Here is a 20,496-nt window from a genome sequence, read left to right on the forward strand (position 1 = left end):
CCACACAACTGGACATTTCGTACATTTCTTAAAATAGGTGTCTCTCCTTCACACACCGCGGCCCCATCTTTCTGTGACCCAACAATTCCCAGCAGCTGTTAGTCTCTGGTTGATGGGAATACACCGCCACATCTGGCCATAGCATGCTTGACTGAAATGGCTATCTGTGTAATTTTCACACATGCTTAGATGATTGTCATGCTCTAACGAAGCAATTTACACTTACTTTCCAGTGCATTAAGGTTTTAGTACTGTGAGCGTTTAGGAGATTGTGTCATCCAGCAAAATAACAGAGTGTTATAGTGAAACAAAGTATTTCCAATGTTGATGGGAACGTGGAATTCCCACCACTGGTTCAGGCCCAACTCTGGAGACGATCACCACCCCGTTGCTACATTGAACAGAAAGACACAATGTCTTTGAATGCCTCATTTCGTATTTTAAATACGTAGCCGGGAGGTTATGGCTCTCGCATGATCCGGGGTTGGGGAGAGCGTGTGGAGCTATGAGGGTAATCCGCCTCCCCCCGCTGCCACCCTCCTTGAGACCCTGAATATTGGTATTTAATTGACATTTACCAGAGTACGTACACTTAATTTGATTATTATTAATAGTAGTATTGTAGCTATGGCTACGTTCAGTTCGTCTGGCTCCACTTAGGTGCGACAGAAGTTCAGCATACACAGATACGTATCTTCTTGGTTCTTTCGGTAAAGTCACGTAGAAGGGAAATAATAAAATAATAAAAATAAAACATAATAAAATAATTCTCACGACGTTTCGGCCACAACGCAAGCAGCAGTCCTCAGGTGAAGAACAGGTATGTCGGAAAGACAGCCGTCCTCAGGTGAAGAACAGGTCTGTCAGAAAGACAGCGTCTGAATGACGCTTGTGTTGTGGCCGAAACGTCGTGAGAATTTATTATGTTTTATTTTTAATATTTTATTAATTCCCTTCTACGTGACTTTACCGAAAGAACCAAAAAGATGAATCCCTGCAGTCACGAAAGCTTTAAATCGACATAATCGTATGTTGAACTTCTTTCAACGCAGCTCCCTATTTAAACATCTTGACATTTTAGGATGCCCCTTTCCTCCCGAATGTTCTCCATCCACCTCTGGATGGGTCTGTTTGCTCCCCTGCCCAGCAACGCGACGACATGACGACATGTCACCGCTTGGGCTCACGATGCCACTCCCGATTCGTTTATTTCCTTTCCACCGCCGTGGAGCCTACCAGAATCTCTACTTAATGGCTGCAGCAGTCGCGTGAGCGCAATAAACGTGAATCAATTATCGGTGGGCGCGCAAGTGGCTTGATGTGCGCAGGGCGCGATTCGTCAATTCACCAGTGGGACGGGGGAGGGTTGGAGTAACATATAAAAGCTTGCCCCAACCCACACGGAACGTGGTGTGAGGAGGCCTTCATCCCATAGTAGATTGGAAAATAACAGAAAAATTATGGATTTTTTTTGTAAACACATAACAGGTGGTATTGCCTTCATTTGTTATGTGTACTTTGAAATAATACATTAATAATGATGTATTTTACCTTGGGAAGCCTCACGGAGTCAAGCTTTTTTTTTGTTCAAGAGGGCGCTGCTAACATTGGGATGATGTTTGGCCAGTTCAAAGAACGAGGGGTTGTCTTCTTATTTGGAGGAAACAGGAGCACCCGGAGAAAGCCCACCACGCATGCGTACGCCCGGCACGACACTCACAGCTCCGCACAGGGAGATTCAATAATCCATTGCTGCTCTTCCGTCTCCTGGCCATCTCGCAGCCAGGCCCAACCCAATCACACCGTCTGCTCACAAGGAATCTCCCACTCAAGGACTGAGCAGGCTCATCCCCTGGCAGTGTACAATCAACATTTATCATCCCGGGTTGGGGGTTATAAATATCTCCCCAGGAATGACAACTAAAAGTCCAGTTCTGAGGATTTAAATTTCAGAGCCAGAGACCGCCACCCCCACCTCCCCCCACCCAAAACCACCTCTCTCCACCCCCCCACCACCACCCAGGATATATGCATCGTGAACATACGAATCCATTTCAATCTAAGAATCAATGAGATGTTACATACTTAGTAAGCACACTGCCGACACCATCACTACCAAGCCTCCTGATGACACCCCAGTGCACTGTTGCCCGACTCGCGCTGCCGTTATAGCAACCAGATCTCATTCAGGGCGGGGGTGGGGGAACTCAACGACCCGTGGACCACATCCATCCCATTTCACACATGAGACTTGCCCGGGGTCGGGGCGAGGAGAGCGCTGGGGTGCGCCCTGCACCACCCCAATGTCCATTTGGTCCACCCAAATTCACTCTCCTTTGCGGTAAAATCACAGTCACGCATCGCGGTGGCCCGCCGCGCACGACAGCTCTGCCGCCCTCTGCCCTACCCGATGTGAGATGAGCTGGAGCCTGGCATGGACCTGATTCTTAGAATTGGCCCACAAGTTTATATTTGTCCTTCACTGGAAGCAGCCTCTTCAGCCCCGTGTCTGCTTCGGAACCGCGACCGGGAGTAATCGTCCATAATCGAGTTTTTTTTGCGTTAGATCGCGTAATTGTAAATGTGTCGTTAAACCCGCCACCACCCGACACAGCGAATTAGTAAGGTTTGTCACATTTTGGTGTAAAAATTGTGGCCGTTTTATTTTTATTTTTTAGCAGCGGCAGAACAACGAGACGACTGTGGCGCCGGCCCGCCGTCATTAGGAATCATCAGTGCAGTGGCAGCCACGATATGGCCACAGTTTTTTTTTGTTTTTTTAAGTTGGTGGTCTAAAACAAGGCTGGGTGCGTTATATATGCAGCTTGGCAGGGCGCGAGGACCGATTCAATTGCATTGTTTACTGTCTAAAACCCACCCATTTTGCGTGTATATGTCACCTGCTTTTGTTTTCAGCCTGCGCACATCTTTCCGCGTGATAAGTTTCTCATTATTTATAGAAAGTTTCGAAATTGGTGTATTGGTCCTGAGCCTCCGTAGGTCGACGTGCTCTGAAATGAGAAATTGTTTTTTTGGTATCTAAACAACAGCACTGGGGAGACAAACATTGATCGGGCATCGTGCACTGTCCATCATGCTGGCATTAATAGATTCTCAACACTTACCCCTTTCATTCACGATTTGTATATCAGTCTAAACAAATGGAACGTATCTGCAACCTATTTCCTATTATTACTATATATTTTACCAGGTAAGGCTCACTGAGCCGTATAGCTCTTTCTCAGACTATTACCTGCGATAATTATTTTCCCTAAAAGCTCCTATTATCCATTGTCTTAATTTTTACCATTATCTGCGATGTTTTTCGTCTTCCCCATCCTGCTTTGCAAAACAGATTCCTATTATTTGTGAACTTTTTTGCAAATAAAAGTCATCATATTTATAATAATGAGTGTTTATATAGATGGTATATAGAGTTGCCCTTCTTTACACGGGGGCATCTCAGAGCACTTTACATGCGATAAAAAAAAATGACATCACTACTTGTCTCAACGTACGTGAAAGGGCACCACCAGTTGCAGTTTTTCCTGGACCTAACATCGGACATTAGTCCGCCAGTATGGGGAGATCATCGCGATAATTGCCATGTGTAATCCCAATCGAGTTATTTGCATTTGGACCACGACGCCATCACACAATGCTCCTACCCGTTGAGAATTACGACAAAGGATCTCAACCAGGGCAGCCCTGCCGGATCGGAACAACCAAACCGCTGCCACAAGCGGCGAATGCGCTGCCGCTGGGCGATGCCTGCCACCAACATTTGCCAAGCTCGTCGCATTATCTGCGATTAGCACGGTAGGCCACGTACGGTGTGAAAGAAGTTCAGCATAGATTTCGATTTAAAGCTTTCGTGACTGCAGGGATTCATCTTCTTGGTTCTTTCGGTAAAGTCACGTAGAAGGGAAGTAATAAAATAATAAAAATAAAACATAATAAAATAATTCTCACGACGTGTCGGCCACAACGCAAGCAGCCGTCCTCAGGTGAAGACCAGGCTGTCTCCCCGACAGACCTGGTCTTCACCTGAGGACGTCAGACGCTGTCTCCCCGACAGACCTGCTCTCCACCTGAGGACGGCTGCTTGCGTTGTGGCCGAAACGTCGTGAGAATTATTTTATTATGTTTTATTTTTATTATTTTATTACTTCCCTTCTACGTGACTTGACCGAAAGAACCAAGAAGATGTTCAGCATACATACATTATCCGCCCACCCCCCCCCCCCCCCCCCCAATGGAGAAGCAGAGTATATTCGCGGGTGTCATCGCGGATAATAGGATGCACAATGTCCGCCCTCCTCATCACTGTGTATAAACGTGCCTACGCTATATATCTGCATGTGCCCATGCTCGTGTGTGCATATCCGCTGTCTTATTCTGTCTGAATGCTCTGCAGCGGATTCGTGGCTTTAGAGCTCCTGTGATTGGGCAGGGGAGTGCACACTCCCGCGCAGCTCTGGATATCCTGCTGCATTCGTGCCTAAGGAGCCGTCCATAAATGACGTCACGCACCTGGGGGGGGGGGGCAGAGTTTTGTGACGTCATATTTGAGGGGGGGGGGGCTGTCTGACTTTTTGTGACACCGTGTGACTAGGGGGGGGGGGGGTCCAAAATCGTCCAAAATCGCGTGACGTCATTTATGGACGGCCCCTAATATTTCTGTAGCCAACATACGTTCGTGGGTTGATTCACTCAGGCTTGCATGCTAGGGTATGCCCGACGTTTCCCATCTCGTAAGCAATCTATCCCAAATCGCCTGTTGCTTTGTTTGATTGCATTCACTCGGTGTATGGAAATGCTCCTGCTGAGCACGCACGCGGCTCTCGTCAGCGTTGGAGAGTCGTTTGTCGCAAGCGAGAATGTGAACGTCATCAGATTCACTCAGACAGGTCTACGGCATCCTCGTGCGTTCAGTCAGCATTCGTGTCCCAGGAATGATTTCGGCACACCACACCCATCTCGCCCTAGTCTGTCCTCGCGGCACTGCTGCTGTGCGCACGAACATGGATAAAATTACATCCAGCACCTCGGATGAGCACGATTGGCTACGTACGGTGCGAAAGAAGTTCAACATACATACATAGGAGAATTTAACACGTTCCTGCGGAGGGAGCTGGTAGGAACGTTGGGTTGCTCGGTCAATGGCCAGGGTCAACGGCGGCGTGGTGTATCCCGCAAATATGGCCGATTGTGAGGGCGGGCACAAGCCGGCGTGAGTAGGTTAAACGTTGAGTTTTATAAGGGCACCACGGGGTGACCAGCCCCTCTCCACCCAGCCCCTCCCTCCCCACCCAGCCCCTCCCTGCACAACGGACGGACGGACACAAGAATCACCTGTGGGCTGATCTAACCAGGAGGTTCCTACCAGTATGAGCAGGCGTACCTTGTCCTCTAGTGCAAGTGCCCTCTGCTGAGAATCGCTTTTCCAGTGGTTCTGAACCCTCAGACAATGTTTGCGGACCGCCATGCAGGACAACGGTCTGCCATTTTGTGAAAAAGAATCGGATCTGCATCAGTTCCGCAGAAACGTTCAAGATTCGTTGATCTAAAGTCGCGACTGACAACATGGAGTCCCCACAGTTCCTTTTAATTATAAAGACCAGAACCCATGAAAGTGCCTCGTAAGTAGAGGTCACAATATCAGTGGCGGCTCCTGCAAAATCTCTCAGGGGGTGCAAATGTCTGGATGATTGATAAGGATAAGGTCCACCCATGCAATGGATAAATTAACAGCTTAAGCATGTAAAGGCAACTTCACTTCTTTAATATTAATGAAAAATAAAGTGACTCTTACAATACATCTTGTTTGTTTCTATACTCACTATTAAAACAAACCACTCAAGTTTATTTTATTAAAGATTCCACTAGGTAGCGATAAATTATATTGTTGGATGAAACGTGCTTACGTATGATGACGTTAGCACGTATGATGACGTAAGCACGTTAGGGCTTGCCCTCCCGGAAGCCATAGAGACTGCATTGGAGCGCCCCCGTTCGAAAAAAAACATCTTTGAATGTAAGTCTATGGGGCCACTCGGGGCGATTCTCAGCCGGAGTGAAATCGCCCCAAAAGAGGCGGTACTCCACAGAACGTGACATGACGCTGATTGGACTATATCCAGTGGCTGACAGTGACGGCTAGCGTGACTCTGTGGTTGAATGACATTGGTGGTGCGTCGCCCAATCGCCCTAATAAAGAAACCGCCCCTGCACAATATCTTACCACAGTGCCACACAACTGGATAAAAAAAAACAATGAATCGTAAATGCTGCATGAATTAACCTTCTCATGCATAAATGAGTTAAACACATCTTTTTTTCGATTTAAAGCTTTCGTGACTGCAGGGATTCATCTTCTTGGTTCTTTCGGTAAAGTCACGTAGAAGGGAAGTAATAAAATAATAAAAATAAAACATAATAAAATAATACAATTCTCACGACGTTTCTCAGGTGAAGAACAGGTCTGTTGGAAAGACAGTATCTTTCCGACAGACCTGTTCTTGACCTAAGGACGGCTGCTTGCGTTGTGGCCGAAACGTCGTGAGAATTATATTATTTTATTATGTTTTATTTTTATTATTTTATTATCTCCCTTCTACGTGACTTTACCGAAAGAACCAAGAAGACACATATTTTTGTTTGCTTTAATGTGATTTAAGAAATATGAGGAACCCCATCCCCCAAACGTGTGCAAAATGCTTAATCGAACTGCACAGCGGTCGCGTAAATAATAATAGCGGTCCACCGCCCGGTGCACGTGCTGCACTCGTGACATCAAAACCGACTCGGATCACCGTGTGGCGGGTTGCATTGCCAACAAGGTTACAGGGCACCTTGCCAACACGAGGAGCAGCCGAAGCATTGCACAGGAGAGAGGGCCCATTTCATTATCAGATTAAACACCGCACAGCTCAAAGATTACCCCCCTTCCCTTCCCATCCCCGACTCAGAAGAGCTCCTGTTGAAGAGACAAGGTAGTGGTGCAGCTGGCCAATTGGGGACCCTTAGCAGAATGTTAGATTTTGAGTGCCGTTGCTTCATGTGCGTTGCCCTGGCGAGGTGATAACAACCTCGGTTGGTCGACAGGAGGTTGCGGTGTTCGATGCCGACCGTGACGCCCGTGTGTTTGGAGTTTGCACGTTCTCCCCGTGGTGGAGCGGAGTTTTCTCTGGGTCCTCTGGCTGCAATAAATGTGCACGTGGTAATCCACTTCGTTGGGCGATCGTTTGTGGCCAGTCCACTTCTGAAAAAATTAACCCGTAAAAACAAAGTTTTTCACTATAAATCCTTTATATGCGTGGCGGCTAGAGTCCTCTCGTCCTCTGGCTTGAGATGGCTGCCACCTATGGGTCAGATGATTGCCTGCCACCATTAAGCAATTGGTAATTAAATATAATAAAAAATTCCTAAAAAGTGTAACATTTTTGAAAAAAAATTTCACGAAAATAAATTGTCACGCACAACGAGTCTGTGTGCAAAATGTCAGCTCGATTGGATCACGGGAAGTGGGTTAAAAAACGACCGAAAGATTAGCATGGTCGTAAGCGCACAAGCAAGCAAGTGAACTTAATATAAAGGATTTTAAAAGGGCTACATGGCTCAGTGAGCCTTACATGGTAAAATAAAAAAAAACTATCTAGATTTGAAGTTTTCGTGACTGCAGGAATCCATACTCTTTGGTTCTTTCGGTAAAGTCACAAAGAGTATATAAAAAAAACAGTTTTTAGTTTTGATGAGTTTTATTTGCATAACGTTCTAGTGATGTGGCAGGAGGTATAGACAAAATATGGAGATGTAGTGGTAAACGAGAAATGTAGATGGACATGAGTATTACAATTAGGGGAGAGAGATGTAGACAAGACAGGGACGAGAGATATTAATTGTATTTCTCATGAACATTAGGATTTGCGCTGATGTCTGATGAACCCCCTAAATTTTGTCGCGAATCTGGGGCCCCTTGGTATGCTAGAGGGCCCAAAGCCTTGTCTCGGTTTGCGAGCGCCTAGCGCGCGGCGCTGCGATGTTGCCGTGACACGAGCGCGCGCCGTTATATTTTTTTTACCGATGAACGCTCGAGTGAACGCGACACCTAAATTAATTTCCCAAGGAATTTTAAAAAACAACAGTGAAATGCGTCTCATTGCTTGCATGAGAAGATAACGGAGAGGTGCTCGTCTCGTTTGGTTGCCTGGAGCCAGTGGTGGTGGGGAGGGAGTGGGGGAAATTCCACATTCCTATGGCTATTTGGTGACTTTTCAGGATGGCCGCTGTTTAAATCCCACCCCCGCCACCCAAGGAGAAATATAAATGACATCACGAAAAAAAATATTGTTTCTAACTTCCATTAACGTGCGCACGTTTGCTGAATTTGCAGCGGCTCAACAAATAAAATAAGAATCTCATTTCTTGGAGCTCATAAAAAAACATTTCAGTGCGGTAGCTGCATTTGCAATGCGTGCACAAGCCTGTATTTTATTGCGTTGAGAAAGCCAACAATGACCTTCCTAAGGAAATACTGGTTCCTACCATGGGAATGTGGAATTTCCACCACAGGCTTTAGATCTGCCAATGGAAGCGAGTGCTCGTCAGGTCGTTTCTTGAGCACGAGCGACACTTTTCCTCTGTTTGAGTGAGACGTTGCAATGCACGTGATGCTGAGTAGGTGCCTACGTATAACAGTTCCCTTTTCTGCTCTCTCCCCCCCCCCCCCCCCACTTTCCACACTCAATATACACACATTCTCACCTCCATAATCGTTCGTCTCTATCTTCCATTCCTTCGCTCTCAATTTCCATCTCTATGTAACATGTCTTTCCTTTTGTCATTCCTGCCCCTCTCTCAATCTCCCCCACCGCCTGCCTCTTCTCCTCCCTCGATCTTCATCTGTCGTGCTCCGTATCGAAATCACCGCAACATCTGCCCATGTCCCTTCGTCTCCGTCTTCATCGTCGCCTGCACTTTCCGTCAAATTTCGCTGCGTGCCTCGGCATCCCTTCATCTCCATCTCGTCCCAATCGACGTGTCACCACCGTTTCCGCTCTCTCGAACCGCGCACGTTCTCGTCTGCGATCGTTACGACGCTTCGCTCCTTCACGATTTCCCGACGTCGCTCCTTTCACTCCGTTCCGTGTAACATCTCACACGTTTGGGTTAACCGCTCAACAATTCTTGAACTCCTCATTTCTTCTTCACGTGGGGAATTGGTCACTCTTCACACCCCCCCGTTTACTGTCACACCATAACTTCCTCTCTTCACGATTCACCGCCCCCCTTCCACCCCCCCCCCTTCCACCCCCCCCCCTTCCACCCCCCCCCCTTCCTCTCCCCTGCATCCAGTCTGCCGGAAAGTGTGGTCATGGAAGGGGGCGATTCAAGCGCTCCGATGGAAGCACCTCCTCTGACACGACCACCAACAGCTTTGTGCGCCAGGTAAGAAAAGTCGTTATTTTTTACTCTTTGACCAGGTAAAGGCCCCAGAGAGACCTATTCATTTTTTTTCAGAAGAAGACCTGGCCACCAATATAATCGCTCGACGAAGTGACTCATCACCTGGAAATGTGTCGCAGCAGCCAACATACTCTAAACGCGTGTTCCAAGATGTGGAGGGGAAAATTCCGGAGGACCCCGAGAAAATTCCACACGACCACGGGGAGAACATGCCGACTACAAATATACAGGCGTCAGGTTGGGATCGAACCCACGACCATCCGGGATACCAGGCGAGGGAGACTCACGGTTGGGGAGGGGTGGGCTTTACAATGGCCATGTTGGAGACGCTGAGCACAACAAAGGTGACCCACTCAGTTTGAATGTGCGTTTCAAGGACCTGTGATTAGTGACCATCATCAGTGACCGCCGTACGAAGACAAAGACGGTCGCTGCATCACACATGTCAACCCACACGGTTTACCCGTATTCTTGCACAGGGAAATTGAGTTTCCAGGTCCGTACCGCATACAGCCGTTTCAATAGGGGCAAAAAATATGTCTATTTGTTTGTGATGGGACTTTGCAGGATGGACGTTGAGATTTATAAGGGCACGGGGTGACCAATAAGGTCTGAATTGGTCTGGAATAAGGTAGGCACTGATAAGGGTTGACAGGTAAGCTGCATTGATGGCGCTTCTGGGGCCGTCTGGACTGCTCTCCCTTCCTATATTTGGAAGCTACTGGAGCTATGCGCTTTTACATCGTCTAGATTGAAAATGCTTTTCTTTAGAACTGCTTTTTTGTGTTTAGTTTGTTGTCCTTCCCCCACACCTACAATTATCACGGTTGGCTACGTACGGTGAGAAAGAGGTTCAACATAAATGCAAAGACAAAAATCCCCCGTATAGCCTTAACAGACTGTTGGGGCAAGTGCTGTTAGCGAGCACTTATGAAGGCCGGCACGGCACACGACAGGGTGAGTGGCCAACACCACGCCCAACCGCCTTTGTCTCTCCAGTGGCGATTTTTACACATCGCACCAATTACGCATTTGAGACTGAGTCGACCTAGGGGAGGCCCAAGACCGGTTCAGATAATCGCCACGGGTGTTGGCCGTGAGCGGGAATCGAACTGGGGTCGCCAGTTTCGTAGCGCAGTGTGCTAACTGCTCCACTCCCGCTTCCTACAATGTATACACATACATATATAACACTGTGTTCTCCCAGTGTAGTTCGATGTCAGTTCCTGCCTGGCCTCTAATAGCTGCACAAAAATCCATCGTTTTACATTTACGTTATCACTTAATTGTATGTCTAAGTGAGTCTGTATATAAATCTGATGCAAGTTTATGATCCAATGCAAGTCTGAGCAGTCCATTGTAATATTTGTAAAAAAAATAGTGTGTTAGCCAATGAAAACGTCTGTGGGTTATTTTCTCTTCTGTGAAATAACGTGTTAGTCTATGGATTATATGTTGGTCTAACTGATCAATGTTATTCTATGTTAGTCTGCAAAACCATTGTTAGACTATGGATTTCATGTCCTGTCTTAATCTGTGAAACCTGCGGAAATAAACGTTAGCCAATGGGATCTATGTCAGTCTGTGGGTCCTATGGTAAATGTGAAATTCACTGCTTATAAGTCTGAATATAGTATACATCATCATCATCATAACATTAACATATACGTTATAATAAATATATATCAACACTATTATAACATTAAATATATATTTTAAACCGCCATTTCCACTATTGCCAATCCAGTATTCTCAATTTAATTAGGAATCACTTATGCATAAAACGGAAATGCTAAAAATATCAATAATTATATTCTTTGGGTCTTTGGGTAAAGTACGTAGATAGCAAAAATAATAAAAAAAATATCACGACGTTTCGATCGCAACACAAGCAATCGTCTTCAGGTGAAAAAACAGCGGGAGAGCTGCTGAGGCAGGATGTTAGAAGGGTTTGAGATGGGTGTAGCCCAAGGGTCATAAGCGAAGTGGGCGGGGCTAGTGAAGAAATTTGCATAATTTGCATGTCAATGTAAGATCGGGAAAATCGGAGAGCCACCTCCACAACGATGAAGCTGCGGAGGTGGCCATTGTATTGTGAGAGATTAGCATGTCAATGTAAGATCGTAGAGCCACCGCCACATCGAGGAAAACGAGCAACGGTGGCTGTGTTAGTGAGACATTTAACCTGTTAATGTAACACCAGAGAGTCAAAAATAACTGCTAACATCGGACGGTAGGATGTAAACATCACAGCCAATAGACTTAAACTGGTTGATAATGTCCTTCCAATGATTGCTCAGTTTATACCCATCTTCTCGGCTGAAGTTGTGTCTGTGTCTGTATATATGGATGGCTTCATGAACGAATCTTTGCTGATAGCCAGTGGGTTTGCAGAGTATCTTCGTCTTGGAAAAAATAATTTCGTGTGAGCCCACCGCATTAAAACAATGATCAGCCACGGCTGAGGTATTGGTCTTACCATGTTTTAGATCTGCCTTGTGGTGTTCACGAACACGGTCCGAGACATGTCGCTTAGTTTCCCCAATGTAACTACTGCCGCAGACGCAGCTTAGTTTGTAGACGCCGGGGTATTACATGCCAGGGATCACATCCTTTACAGATGGGATCAGATCACGAATTGTATGTACTCTGTTGAATCGAACTTGGATCTTGTGTTTGCTCATGATTTTGGAGATTTTTTTGGTGACTTCTGCTATGTATGGCAAGGTGATGGTTTTGATTGGGTCCTCAGATGGTTCTTTCCCAATGGTTGGGGTGATAGCTTTACGGATTGTGTAGTCTGAATATCCATTCATCTTGAGAGCTTGGTGTACGTGTTCCAGTTCACTGGCTAGGTGATGACAGTCGGAAATACATCGAGCTCTATGGTGTAGAGTTTTGATGAGGGAATTATTCTGGGATGGATGGTGGTGGGAGTCAGGTTTAAGTCGGCATCCATATGGGTGGCTTTCCTGAGTCCCATTGAGCCATCTGGTTTCTTTTCGATTAAAACATCCAAGAATGGTAACTTGCCATGCGTTTCCACCTCCATGGTGAATTTGATGACTGGGTGTATGGAATTGATGTGGTTGAAGAATTGGCCCTGAGCTGGTAGGCCATGTGGCCAGATGACGAACGTGTCATCTACGTGCCTCTTCCACAAGGAAGGACGTAGGGTGGATGCCTGGATGGCATCTGTCTCAAAATTTTCCATGAAAACATTGGCTACAACTGGAGATCAGGGAGAACCCATTGGGGAACCTTCAACTTGTTTGTAGAATGTTCCATTCCAGGTGAAGTAAGTGTTGGTGAGGCAGTGTCTAACCAAGGCCGGTACATCAGCATTCAGTTCTTGTTGGACCAAATCTTCAATGATTGCAATGGTGTCAGGCACAGGAACTTTGGTAAACAAATATTTTACTTATTATAATGTAGATTCTTATACAATGTCTTGGTTAATGCAATTTGCATCTTACAATTACTGAGGAGCCACAGATACGAGCTGCAAAACAGCAGCCAGTTGGTGAACTGGTGCCAGCAATGCCCAAGCTCTAAGATTTTTCAGACAATTCATGAATATTTATACATATGGAAGGAACCCAGAGCACCCAGAGGAAACCAAGCATGCGAAGGGGCAATACTCTATCCCATACAAAAGGAACAGATGATATTAGTCCTCACTGTGCTGTACTATTTCTGACAAGCCAGTGTATACATTCAAAAACACATGGTGCTCGTCTTCATTGGCGGCCTTGGCTAGTGCAGTAAATTCCACATTCCCATGGTGGGGCCAGTCTGTATGGCAGCTCTGGTCATGGTGACGTGGTCAAGTGGTCGCACATTTGCAACTTGTTGCAGAGGCTTGTGGTTCAAGCACGTCTGATCGATGCTGCGGCTGTATTAATGCTGAGGCTGTGTTAACCGTGAAAATGCGTGCCGTCTGCTTCACAGTGAACGTTAAAGATGCTGGCACATTATTAGTAGTATTTTACATTTGTAAGGTGCATTTCATTCATAGATAAATGCAAATTTTAAAATGCGGGGTTTCAAGACAGACTTAAATTTAGCCAAAGATTCTGATTTGTCTTATTAAAAGCGTTCCTCAGCTGGGAGGTCTGCACTGGCAAACGCCCGATCATCCCAAGAACAGATCCTTGACCTCGGAGTACATAGAAAGAACGTGACCCAAAGATCGCAGGGACCTCGTTGGAGTTGGAACGAGAGTAGGCCATGTGTGCCGGCAGCACGGTCAAACATTTCCCAAAAATAAAAATAATACAGTACTCGCAAAATACTTTATCAGGTTAAACCACGTAGCAACATCGCCCCCGTACTGGTAGACTCTACTCATCTGTGAAACATAGCGCCTCTGGGATAGCCTTGCACTATAACAAAAAATGTCAGAAAAATACCAAATGTAATAAAAAAAATTAAAAATGTAACAATATGGTAGTAAAATTACCCATACATGAAAGATGGTTGGCTGACTCAAGCCCTGACCGGAACTTAAACTACAACCTGCCACCTGTGAGTTGAGTGCTCTACCCATAGCCCTCATCCGGCCAAATAAATGGGAATGTTTTTGTTTTAAGCCCAGAGCTTCATAATAAACTTATATAAATCAACGGCCCATGTGAATCTCACGTCAAGTACAATATCGGTGCAGATTAAGACAACTGCATATTTCGAATAGACAAACACTGCATGTGGTCAACCTTTTTGTCGGTGCCGGCGTACGTGCCGCGCAGTACGCTCGCTTGCCTTGGACTCTCATTTCACGTGCCGAAGAGGAGGCTTGTTAATTGTCCCTGTTTGTTCAGCTTCATGGATTTGTTGTCGTTGCAGATGCTTTTTTGTTGTGCTGCGCTGTTCATTAATGCTTGAACGAGATACGTCTGTCCTCCCGTTTGAGTATCGGTGACCATGGCAAGGATTCTAGGAATTCAATGGAAAGGATTGCGTACAGAACGTGCTGGCAATTGTTGTGGACGTAATCATGAAGACAAGCAGAGGTCAATTCCTAATTGAACATCTTTCCTCGCCCCCCAATCTCAAACTCCACCACCTGCTCCCCCACAACTGTGCTCCTTCCGTTAACCCCTTCCGACCCCCACTCTCATAGCAATGTGCAGAAATACTTTCCAGAGTTCAGCCCTGGACAACTCCAGCTGAAATTAAGCTCTGAGGAGGAGATTGTGATGGGTAGGGGGTTGGTTGAGTGGGGGGGGGGGGAGGAGCTCAGGTTACCGAGACAGGCATTGAAGGGAGCACGGAGAGGTCATCTCATCGACCTCAAGCCAGATGGCGGTGGCGATGAGGCGGTAATAACAGACCTCGGGAGCTGGGTGTCAACTCTCTCACGGTTGTAGGATTTGGCAGAATGAAAGGAAGCATTGGTGAGGTGCGGCAACATAAAAGGGCGTGATATGTGTTGACCCCTTGATGTTGGTGTTTCACAAAATTCACAAAGCCCTCGCCGTGACCCCTGGGGGTAATTGGTAATTGCTGACTGGGTTGAGGCATTGGAGATAAAGTTTGGCGACCAAGGAAAAGGCCCCAAGTCAAGCGGAGGTGATGACGAAACGAACATAGCAGGCGTTGGAGGTCAGGCGTCAACTATTAGAAAAAAAATTGTGATCTGGCGTGAGGGAGGAGCCAATGCTAAAGGTGTGGTGGCATCAACAACACTGGCCACGATGGCCTCTTGATCTGGTCACGTGTTCCTGGTGCTGTTGTGCACCCAGCATCCGGCGCTGTGGGAGCAAAGGGCTCGCTGGATCTCGTACATTTGCGAAGCTCTCAAGCCCACAAGGATTGTGAGGTGGCCGGGTATAGCAGTAACGGCAAGCGATTTTCTCTCGCTTCTGCGTGACCCAATTAGCAAGGTAGGCTACGTACGGTGCGAAAGAAGTTCAACATACGCACATCCCCTTATCTCTTCGTGTGTGTGTGTGCGGGTTTCTCTGGCTACTTCACTTTCCTCGTAATAATAAGGCGACTTACGTCCCACGGCAGGACCCTCTTGAAAACAAACCCCCGATGGCTCGGCTCGGATAAATACTTTGCAGTGTAAAATGTCTAATTATTATCAGCATCATCATCATCACGACAAGTGGGTCGCGTGGCTATATCCGGGTCCCTTCTCTCCTAACGAACCCTGGAGTGGCGGCGGCAGCGGTGGCTGCGCCGTGGGGGTGGGTTGGGTCCTCTTTTTTTTTTACGTCGCTTTTCGTTTCCCAGAAGAAGAAAAAAGGTCACGGTGGCTTCAACGTGCGCGAATTCTCCCGTCGCTGGGCAACAGAACAGAAGGCGCGCGCGCGCACGCACGCACAGACGCGCACGCGCGCTGTCGCATTCGCGTGCTCTGCGATACTGCATTCTCTACAGTGCATGTGCATGTCACACGCGCGTTCTGTCAATCCACTGCTGGATGAGGGCCTCCCACACATCTTGGAGGGGGGAATGCAGAACAACAATGAATATATCTGCGTTGCCCTCTACTGCTAAGCATGCCTATAGGACCTGGCTTTTGTAGACAGGGCCCACCCATCCGAGTGTTATCTAAGCTCAGCCCCGCTTTGCTTTTGAGATCAGATGAGATCTGAAGCATTCCAAATTAGTGGGTCATAGGCACGACATTTAGTGCTCCGTACAAAAATCACAAGCCGTTAGTGCGTCTGTCTTTGGCTTCTTACACATGTCAGGTGGTCTCTCTGTTCATCCATTTATCTGTGTGTCCCAGCCGTTAGTCTGACCCTGTCCATCCCTTTGTTTGATATTGGCTTGGATGAGGCGAACTTGGCCTGATCATTGCCCAATGCCATCTCTAATTTGCAATCACTTAAAGTACATGCAGCCAGAGGGCGCCACAAAAAGGTCCCGGATAAAGGATTTCGCGACAAATAATGATTCAGCCACACGCGATAGCAAGACAACTGTGCTGAGATCAAAGCGTGCGTCAAAATCATGGGGAGATGTACGTTTGTAATTATGCTGAAGAGACGGGAATAGGAGCACATGCATTAGAGAGCCGGCACAGGTTAAAGACGAAATTTTTACCGTTGAAGAGCAACTGGAGATGCGGATATGAAGGCTACACCATAAAGCATTTAAGGTTTTACCTGGTTAATAACATCCTTCCAATGATTGCCCAATTTGTATCGATCTTCTCTGTTGAAGTTATGTTTATGTTGATATATCTGGATGGCTTCATGAACAAACCTTTGATAGTAGCCTCGGAAAAAAAAGAGTGCGTACACTGCGGACATGGAGCAATTAAATCTGTTCGTGTGGAGGTGCGAGGTGGATCGTTACATCGCAAGGCTGCGAGAGATGGCGATGGCTCGGAGAGGCCTTCATCCGGCAGTGGACGGATGATGGTTAGCCAGGAGAAGGCAGTGTTCAGCAAGTGGGCTGATCACCACCTGTTTCCATCTGTACGGGCATCGAGTGTTGTCCTCCCGCTTGTGCAAACACTCATTAATAAAACACCTTAGATTAAAAACCCTGTGCAGCTTGACCCACCTGAAAACGAGTCTTATACAACTCAGTGTGGCTTTACGGGATACATAAGTGCATTGCTATCGTTTTTATTATCTTCCAATGAAACTGGCTGACAGTTGTTTTTCATAAACAAGTAGGTAAGGGATTTATTTAACCACTAAAAGGAATTGACTCGTACTCTTAGCAAGCACCTATTAAGGCTCCCAAGAGGTCGATCTTGCCAGCACCATAAATGCCCAACTCTGATATTGACACACACAGAACCACCAGGTGCTCAAAGCTTAGATAAATGCAGCAGAGGCCCGGGCCTTGTCGTCACTCATGTTGTATATCACAACCATGAATACAACCCGAATCACCAATCGCCACCTGTGCCCAGAGACAAAATGAAACACAGAGTAAAATAACATCAGCGAATGCTGCTGATTTCTCGGCGGCGTTTGTAGGACTTTCTTCAATGTACCCATTGCCGTTTGCAGTGACCTCTCTTGACAGTGGCCGCTCTATTCCATTGATGTGGAGTCTTCTCACCATTCACGTTGTAATTGCCTGTTGTGCGCTATATTAATGGCCGTGTATTTCTATGAAGTCACGTGGGATATATCAATAATTCAATATCTCTGTAATCTCGTTATATTCGTGTCATGATTAATATGGTGCATTGTTATTGAATGCCACTAAACCCCGAATGAACATTATACCGTTTAGAGAATAAGGTTCTATAAAAATTGTCGTTGGTATAATGGCCAGTGAATAATGCTCAAGCAATATAAAATCATCAAGATGGTTGTGGGGGGTGTTTCACCTCTATTAGCTGCCCTCAGCCAATCGTGGAAACTCCACATTCTCATGCTGGGAGCGGTTATTTCATTGGAGATAACCATTGCCAAATTCCCACAAAGTGGTCTTTTATTTTATTGGCCCTTGCAAGAAGGTTGGACTGCGTCAACGTGACCAGGAACACTGAGTCGAGTGCCACTCATCCAGACTTTGCCTTGTACAGCACATTCATATTGATAATAGTTAATCTTTATTTCGCGTCGTTCATACAAATTGCATCTCACAATCGCTGAGGAACCAGAGACAAGCTGGAAAGCAAACAGGCGATCCTAGCAATTGGCCAAGTTCTGCAGTCCTCTATGTATTAAGATACTTAACAGCCAATGCATACGTTTTATGCATGTGGGAGGATACTGGAGTATCCAGAGAAAACCCACGCATGCAAGGGGGCAAAACTGTATCCCACACAGAAGGGACAGATATTAGTCCACACTTCGCTGTATCGCTTTCTAGCCAACCAGCTTATGCCTCTTGCTTGACACCCTGTACAAATATAGTAGTTGAAACTTTGTTATTGGTAAAGTATGCATGCCCCAAAGCGCATTTTTTTTTGCTTAAATTTTTAATGTGCTCTAATACGAACTATTGCAAAGAAAAAAAAAATCTTCGTTACAAATGCATCTTCAATTATTAATGCACATTACCATTTTCACAGTCGCCCACAGCTGAAGCGTTTGAGCACACAAAAGGGGACATTTGAATAGAAAGCAAAAACAAGCACAAATATTTATCCCGGCACTATTATAATGCGGCACGAAACTGCACACGTGCCTTTCCTCGTGACAGAAATGTACATTTTACAACGTGGCGTTGTTTTTCTTGCTAGTTTTAGAACTATTAATTCACACAATTAGAACAGGAGGCACACCTATACTGTCACTGTTATACGCGTATACAAAGGCAAATATTCCCTCCGTATAGCCTTAACAGACTTTTGGGGCAAGTGCTGTGAGCGAGTAGCAGCTATGAAGGCCGGCATGGCACACGAGGGGGTGGGTGGCCAGCACCACGCTTGGCCGCCTTTGTCTCCCTATTGGCGATGTTTACGCATGGCACCGCGTGAGACTGAGTCGACCTAGGGGAGGCCCATAACCAGTTCAGATAACAGTCACCGGTTTTGGCCGTGAGTGTGAATCGAACTCGGGACGTGGGGTTCGTAGCGCAAGCGCGCTCACCGCTACACTACACGCTACACTACACGCACGTGTACAGAGAGCTCTTGGGCAATTCACTGCTGGATGATGACCTCCCCGCGCTGCGCGGGACATGGGGGTTAATTGACAATAGTTCACCACGCTGATCACTGAGGGTTGGTGAAGGCAGGGGAAGCGTAGACGTGGGAGCGTGGCACAAAGTACAGTACAACAATGCGTTTTTTTGCTGCATGTACGTATGCTGAACTTATTTTGCTCCGCAAGCACCTCCGATTAGCGCGGTTGGTTACGTACGGTGCGAAAGAAGTTCAAAACGCATATGTACGTACGTAGCCGACCGTGCATTGTCTTCCATTCGCTCACAATGTAGCCCGGCATGCTCTACATGGTGGTCGCGTAGCCAGGCTCTGCTTGGGCTCAACGCATGCTTAGCTTCAGAGGTCTGGTAGGACTGGATGCATTCCGGGTAATATGGTCGTAGGGTATTGCCCAATGGCAGGAGTATAATGAACAACTGACATCAACATTGCTATGGACTATCATCTGCTCTGCCTGCTTTTATCCCAGATCAATGATAGCAGTAGTAATAGGTTACAGTCCTTTTTGTCATTACCATGCTAAATCGCATCCGCACAAAACCCTCGCAGATGTGGATACCCGATGCACAAGTGGAAAATAAAAAAAAACTCTCCACGAGTGTGCGACTGTGGTCATCCAGAACAGACCTTACAACTTATAGCGACGCAATGCCCCGATCCACAAATACGAAGGAGACATCACGGCGAGACACTCCGCTGCTCCTGCTGACGCGGTTACTTGGCTTGCCCACGTGAATGTGAAATTGTAGTTGTTGCTCTGCATCTAGATCAGCAGCCGTACAAAAGAAGAAGAATATTACACTGCTGTGTCGGCAACTGGGTCTGTTTGACCACACGGTGGTTGCTGTGGGTTGGTGGACAGGAGGGCAAAAGCTGGATCAGATGTCACTCGCCACTCACGACGGCGTTGGCCTCATGCGGTCAGATTCGCAGCACAGTTCACCATCCGAAGGTTGCGATTTTAATCCTGGACAAACATCAACTCGGCCCATCATGTCTCCAAGATAAAGTTGCCATGGTGAGGATATGTTAACTACCTCGCCTGGTATGGAGGAGGTTGTGGGTTCGATCCCGACCCTAATGCCTGTCTATGTGGAGTTTGAATGTTTTCCTCGTGGTCGCGTGGATTTTTTTTTCGCATTTAGAAACGCGCATTTCGCGTATTTGGCTGCTGTAAATTTCCACATGATAAGCCACTTCGTTGAGCGATCATTTGTGATAGCCAGGTCGCTTCTGAAAAAAATAACTATACAGCCCAGTGGGCCTTACCTGGTTAAAATAAAAAGTAGTAGAAGTATTGTATCATGCCTCCAGGGTCAATTCAACGAGTTGCAACCTTTTTGGAAAGTCAATGGTGGTCGCCCTAGAGGTATATTCGTACTTGCCATAGGAATATCGAATATTTTTTTTACTACTGAGCCACAGCCCAGAGC

The 20,496-nt window shown here is 46.6% G+C and overlaps 1 protein-coding gene across 1 annotated transcript in view; it reads left to right on the forward strand.

Annotated features, from left to right (window-relative positions):
- LOC133355996 (voltage-dependent L-type calcium channel subunit beta-4-like) overlaps positions 1-20,496 on the forward strand; it is a 179,262-nt gene that overhangs the window by 6,766 nt on the left and 152,000 nt on the right. Inside the window, exon 2 of the mRNA XM_061573469.1 lies at positions 9,358-9,450. Coding sequence (XP_061429453.1) covers positions 9,358-9,450 — 93 coding nt within the window. The remainder of the gene's footprint in view (positions 1-9,357; positions 9,451-20,496) is intronic.

Source organism: Lethenteron reissneri, chromosome 7 (genome assembly GCF_015708825.2).
Source record: "Lethenteron reissneri isolate LAM-NWPU_2019-01 chromosome 7, ASM1570882v1, whole genome shotgun sequence".
Taxonomy (NCBI): domain Eukaryota; kingdom Metazoa; phylum Chordata; class Hyperoartia; order Petromyzontiformes; family Petromyzontidae; genus Lethenteron; species Lethenteron reissneri.